Source organism: Rutidosis leptorrhynchoides, chromosome 4 (assembly GCF_046630445.1).
Source record: "Rutidosis leptorrhynchoides isolate AG116_Rl617_1_P2 chromosome 4, CSIRO_AGI_Rlap_v1, whole genome shotgun sequence".
Lineage (NCBI taxonomy): Eukaryota > Viridiplantae > Streptophyta > Magnoliopsida > Asterales > Asteraceae > Rutidosis > Rutidosis leptorrhynchoides.
The window spans coordinates 379,486,084-379,493,157 of record NC_092336.1 but is presented as its reverse complement, the minus strand read 5'-3'; the positions used below and the strand labels follow the sequence as shown (position 1 = coordinate 379,493,157).

At 35.8% G+C, this 7,074-nt stretch overlaps 1 protein-coding gene across 1 annotated transcript; it reads left to right on the top strand.

Annotated features, from left to right (window-relative positions):
• Positions 1–251: 251 nt before the first annotated feature.
• Positions 252–3,043, top strand: LOC139843945 (ras-related protein RABA5c-like). Its single transcript, XM_071834133.1, has 2 exons — positions 252–742; positions 2,678–3,043. Exons 1-2 carry the CDS (start codon positions 409–411, stop codon positions 2,995–2,997), a joined length of 654 nt encoding a protein of 217 aa, XP_071690234.1. The 5' UTR covers positions 252–408; the 3' UTR covers positions 2,998–3,043.
• Positions 3,044–7,074: the final 4,031 nt, after the last annotated feature.

The window sequence follows — 7,074 nt, the reverse complement described above, 5'->3', positions numbered from 1 at the left end:
ATCGGAATTCGAATTCGGTTTTCGGTTCGGTTCGGTTTTAAATTTGAATTCGGTTTTCGGTTTTGCTCAAAAAAATTAAAACCGAATACACCGAACATAATAAACCGAACAAACCGAAAACCGAACCGATGAACACCCTAGTGTACTGCTGTTAAAAAAAAAAATACTCACTATATTTATTTTATTACATTTATATTCTTTTTAATACATATTACGTATTTATTTATTTTTAAATGATTGACTGATATGAGAGAAGAGTCACGAATAACGCACCTCTGTCTCAGCAACTCTCTGCCAGCCTTTTCTTCAACCTGTTTCTTCGCTGTCCTATTAATCCCCAATTACAAACCCCAACTTCAAACCTTAATTCCACCAATTCTTCAAAATTTCAGTCAATTCATCACGAAAATGTCGTCATCTGATGACGAAGGTGAAGAATACTTGTTCAAAGTCGTCATAATCGGCGATTCAGCAGTCGGTAAATCAAATCTGTTATCTCGCTACGCTCGAAATGAGTTCAATTTGCATTCAAAAGCAACAATCGGAGTTGAATTCCAGACTCAAAGTATGGAAATTGATGGAAAAGAAGTTAAAGCTCAGATTTGGGATACTGCTGGTCAGGAACGGTTTCGTGCTGTGACGTCAGCATACTATCGTGGTGCTGTTGGTGCTTTAATTGTGTATGATATTTCTCGTAGTACTACGTTTGAAAGTGTTTCGCGGTGGCTTGAGGAGCTAAATAGTGAGTTCAATTGTTCAATTTGATTTTAGTTTTAAAAATCTGATTTTCATTTGATTTAGGTTTGATTGATAGTATGCTATAGATCACTGAATTTTAGCTGGATGGAAGATGTGTTGACAGAATTTTAACATGAATTACCATGAGTCTGTGATGTAATTGTTCTTAAATATAACGGTGAATCGGTTTCATGATTGTGGGATGATGATCTGTCAGTTGAGTTGTAAAATTACATTATATTTGAGTTTGAATCCTGGTTGACTGTAGGTGTCATACTAGGAGTTTTGTTGATTTGAAATGTGTAAGTAACTTTTCCAATAGAAGTTTTTATCTTGCTTTTTGTTGGAAAAAAAAAAAAAAACCATAGTTCTTGTGATGCTAACGCTACTGGTAGCAAATATGAATAGTTATGAACCAAAGATATCTTTGTATTTGCAAAATGTCAATATGGTCTTGCAAACGAATGAAAATATATGTCTGGAAAATATATGTCTGGAAATGTTTGGGGGTGTTTGGGATTGCGTTTTTAGGAGATTATTTTTGTTATCGCATTTGCAAACCATAAATAGTCAGAAATAAAAGGTATGGCTAAATAATGACCATCTACGGATTGTGTTTTAGAAAAACGGTGTGGTACATGGTTTTATTTAAATGAAGTTTTGAAAACACAATATCTGTTATGAAAATGAAATCCCAGACACCCTCTTAAACATCAATCGTGATTGCATTTTTTCTTTTCTTTTTTGATGAAATTGTTATTTTGAATTACTTCAAAAGCATTATTCTTTAATTTAATAGTTTTGTAATTTGTTGTATGATATCTCCAACTGTGTATCAGTAATTACATAATATTTGCCTAAACTTTGGATAGTAGTATGCATTTTTTCTGGTCGTTAGTAGTTAGTTAACGTGTAGAGACTTGCCTACAATGAATATGTGTTGGGGGATAAAGTAGGTAACATATGTCAAGAGCTTTCTGGTTTATCATAACCTCTTTTAAACTGATTAATTAATTGTTGATGTATATGAGTCTGTTCACATTCAATTGTTATTCGGTTTTCAACAAACGTAAACTTTGAAACTTTACTTCGTTTAAATGGGTCTTTTGTTTGGTCATAATGGGTGATGTGACACATTACCATCCGAATAATGCAAAAAATGAGGCCGACGAAACAAATTAGAGGTGGCAAAGTGGTAGGAAAGGATATTTTGGGTAGCAAGTCAAGACAAGTCAGTTTTTAGAATGAATTATTTGAGGTGACAAAGTGGTAGGAAAGGACGGGTTGGGTAGCAAGTCAAGACAAGTCAGTTTTTAGAATGAAATATTTTTGGCAGAACATTTATTTTTCCTTTTTGTTTCTTTTGTTTTCTTGATTGTTAAAATAATCAATGTTTTCAAGCATGATCAAGAATACTACTCCGTACATTATTTACATTAATTTACATTAAGTTTCAAAATAGAGCGATATAAGGAGTTCTAGGCATTTGGAATACGTTCGGTTAATGTTCTGCCTTCATTTGAAGTGTTTGAGCCTTTAGAGATGATATATTACCCACACATCCCCATTTAACTAGGATCAGTTTTAGTAGTTACTAAGACATGACACAAACGTCTTACCTCTGTGTACATTTTTATGATCAGCTGAAAAGTCTTGATTAATTGCGATCCTCTTACCTCTATTGTCTGTTACATGTATAAGGATCAACATTCACATGCTCTAAATTGGCTACGAATAGAACATCAAATATACTCTGAATGACAACAAATGTTATCTCTATTGTACGTTACCTTCTGTATTAATGGTCAGTCACGAAATTCTAATTATTATTATTCTCGTGGATAAATTGTATGATCGTTTCTAGGATTTTGTTACCCTGATGGATAAAACTCAATTCCCTGTATTATCTTTACCTTTTTTTTTATGAAAATATATGCAGCTCATTCAGAGACAACAGTGGCAAGAATGTTAGTGGGAAACAAACTGGATCTGGAGAATATCAGGGCTGTTTCTGTTGAAGATGGAAAGAATCTTGCAGAGAAAAATGGGTTGTTTTTCATGGAAACATCTGCACTCGATTCGACTAATGTCAAAACAGCATTTGAGATGGTCATTCGAGAGATATATAACAACGTTAGTCGGAAAGTATTGAATTCAGATTCGTATAAAGCCGAATTATCTGTAAACAGGGTGACACTTTCAAACAATGGTGATGATGGTTCTAAGCAAGGTCAGAACAAATACTCGTGTTGTAGTTGATTACTGAACGATACCTTTTACATGAATTTTGTATTTTATTCATATTCATATTTCTTTCTAAATTAAAATTATTTTGTCCTTGGATTATATGATATCAATAGTAAAAATATATTCATTTGTATTTTCAGCAATGTGAATTGACACAAAAACTATTATTTACTTGCTTATGTTGGTGTTTTTTTTATTATTATTGGTGGTTACACTCTCCTTACTAAATACAAGTAATGAAGATTTCTTATTCTTTTTTTTTTCTTTTTTTTTTACTTTCCGTTTTTACTTCTTTTTTTGCCTTCGGCAAAAAGGATATTTTTATCTGTATACTAGGGTTCGAATGGATAAATAAACTCATGCATAGAGCAACATGCATGAGAAGCTTGAGTAGTTACATAATGAAGGTGATCATGCTGACACAAAAAAGAAAAACGAAGCAGCTGAATAATCTAGACTCAGCCATGATTTTTAGTTGCACGATTATCGGATATAAAACAATCAATCCTCTTTTTCCCGAATTAAGCACTCAAACTTATCATTTCTGATATTTGGTCTGTTCCAAGCCCTCCACCTTGTCCTCTGCGGTCAAGGCGGCAACGTCAACCGCTGCTTCCTTCTCCTTCTCATTTTCCTCGAGCTGTCTTTCCAGATAGATGGCTCGTTCCTCGGCAATCTTCAATTTTTTTGACAAACAAATAGCTCGTCAGCAGAAGCATCTTTATTTTCCTCTTCCCGGATTATGCTGTCTAGGAGGGCAGAACTACTCACAATATGAGCATGAAGACGGGCTATCCGGACCTCCTTTGGATACATTTTTTCGAAAAGATTGTACAATACTAGGAGAGGAAAGCTTCTACGAATGGCGCATAGGCCAGGATAGTTAGTTTCCAGCTCCGGAAAGCTGGAATCAGGTTGTCGGGCTCATCAACAGGTGCTTCTTGATGGGTCCTGGATGGAGTGGAAGAATCAGTAGAATGAATGAAGGGTTCCTCCACATAAGGATTCTTCACCATGGAGTGTAGGACTCCTAATAAACATAACAAAATGATGGTTAATGTATGATTTAACCAGTGTTTGCAGGATGCAAAGATATATGTTTATAATTTCTTCTTTGACTTTTTTGGTGGAGAGGTAGAGGTCTCCTTCCCTTTCCGTTTTCTTGGTGACGGATGTAGGGGAAGGGATGGAAGAAATGGGTTCTATCTGGTAATTTGTTTGCCTTCACAAAGGAGGAGGTTCCTCTCCAGCCTTTCAGAGATGAGTCCATCTCTCCGGGAAATTCGTAACCTGATTTTCTATCGATAGAATACCTGCCTATTCGGAGGCGGCTACCAGAAAAGCGTTGCGGAATAAAAGAAGGGATGGGCAAATGTTCTTGGAAATAAAAAAAACATTTCCCACTTCACTCATTTTAGCGTGGCCATGAAGTTGTCCGGGTGTGAGACTGTAGAACTCAAGGAATTCAAGCATAAAATTGGTTGGGGGGAGACGCAAGTGTCCGCAATACCGGCACCATAGAGGGTGAAGGTGTCTGGAGGAGGATTATGTCCTCTATGGAAAGGGCCAGGGACCATGGGTTCATAAGCTTCAATAAAGAAAGTCACGGATAAGGTCTGCAATGTATTCGTGATTGGACTTTACTGATTACTCTGGGGACATTTACTATGTTCTTGGAGCCTCGACCACGACCGCTCATTGATGGAATGGATTCTTCGGCCATTTTATAAATTTAAATAAAAGATTGAATTCAAAAAGTAAATTTCAAGAAAAACGACTAACCTAACAATTGATGATCGAAGCTCATTGGAATTTTTGTGTGGAAAAATTGGAGAAAATGATTATATGGGAGCGTAAAAATTAACAAATTAATTAAAAAATTTAACTTAATGAAAGGGGTGTTTATAGGAATGGATGATGGATTAAACTGTTGGAATCATTGACACGTGTCAAAACACTATGGTGAAGGTGTAACCCTAGAAAAACCCCATGGTGCAATTGCAATTTAAAAAGGGAATGACGCAGGGTCACCGAGTCTTTTCAAACTGCTATTGATAATATATACATGTGAGAGCTGGCATTACCAAATAGGGGACTTAATGATACGCCCCATGAATCGTATCAAATAATCCGTATTCCGGATACGGATTATCCATTTTCAGCACATTGTTGCCAAGATGGATGAGATATTGGTAGTCGGAGATAGAATCAATATTGAAAGAAAGTGTATTAAGGCAAATGAAGGATAGGAAGAATGAGTTCTTGAGGAGACGATGATTCAAGAATAAGTAGGATGTGCCGACTCCTTAATCAAGTAATCCAGATAGAAGGGCTCGGGGAGGATGCGCTGGATAGGAACAATTGAAGAAGAATATATAGACGAGGTTTACATGCAAGCCCTTTAGCTTGGACAATCATCTGCGCCATCCGGTAGCCTGTACACGTGCTCCAAAATATCTAGGCAGTGGCACACGAGCAAAGCGTTTGTGCTACGTTAGCCCGAATATTCGGGAAAGTTTGTTACGCACACAAGTGGTACGTGTGCCGCGTCTGTCGCTCATGTAACAATTTTTTCCGCCTATAAATATATCCTCGGGTCATTCGTTTAAAATAAATCTCAATCACTGTAAACGTACTCTACTAAAACTGCATCTCAAATACAAGTTTAGTCGATTCCGATTGAATTCTGATCATCTTCATCATAATTCATCACCTTGTATATTAATTGTTGGTCCCTTGATTAACAACATAAGTATTGTAGAGAGAGGGTGGATACAATTCTTTTCAATTAAACAAGTTAAGTAGCAGTATGTATTCAAGCAAGTAATTCAATAAGAGCCTTGGGTAATTTTCTACGTTATTCTTTTATTGATATAAATCTCAAATAATCACAACTGTTCGATGGCGGAATAAACAGTTGGTTGATACAAATTACGCCTAAATATAGTTAAAGAGGTTATCTTTAAACAATTACACGTTTGGACTATTTAATAAAACTCACACCACTAAATATTACAATAGTGAATACTTCTAGTTATATTAGTCCTATTATCCATGTAATTGATCTATTGTCCACTGGTACATAAGATGTCTGTACTTGTGGGGACAACTGCATTAGAGAGCGTGCTCTCTTCTTTCCTCTTTGGTAGCTATTTGCAGGAACACCCTAATTCGGTTTGACACCACTATTTGAATAAAAAATAGAATGTTGGGTTCCCTAGGCGTTGACAAAGTATTACACATGTCTGCACATGCGTTAAACTCCTGCATTCCCACGTGATCTTGTAAGGTCACTTGTCAGCTGCCGACACGTGTCCTTTTTTGTTCAACTTTGTCTTCGACTCTTGTTGAATAGTACAATCGATGTATATCACACAGGAAACCATTATGCTTGTAATGGAGCATAATTCATCTAAGTGTTGTATGCTGCTACCAGTTATGCTGGTTCTTCTACTGATTCACTTGATCTTGATGATTTGCTGGACACACGTCCTGTGCTGGTTGAAGAATGCTGTATACCTTGTGCTAGTAGACCGGGCAGCATACTGGGACACTCGACACAGCAACAAATGCTGTCTATACATAAATAAACCTATGCTGGCTGCACATAACACTTTAGTGTACATAATTGCTGTTTTGTCATAATTAAATCCTTAATTATTTTGGGAACTCAACATTAATTACTCAATTTAATCAACTAGATTAATCGATTGATTGTTATACACCATTGAGAATGTTTGCTCGATTGCCGGAGATAAAACAATCGATCAATCTTTTTTTTTCTTTCAAATAAGCACTCAAACTTATCGAGCACTAACTTCTGCGAGCGATAAGAAATCCGTTGAAAGCTTTTTATTTGAATCTCATTTAACGCCATATGACTATTCCAGATTTTCTTCTCATAACTTAAAGGTATGCTCGAGCTAGAGCTAGAGTTTAGGGATGATAATGAATCAAATGATCTTATATCCATATCTATATGCATATGCATATCCATTTATTTTTTTAAATCCATATTCATATCCATATTCGTATCTATTTAAATATTATTCATCTATATTCATATTCGTTCGATGGTGCAGGTTAATG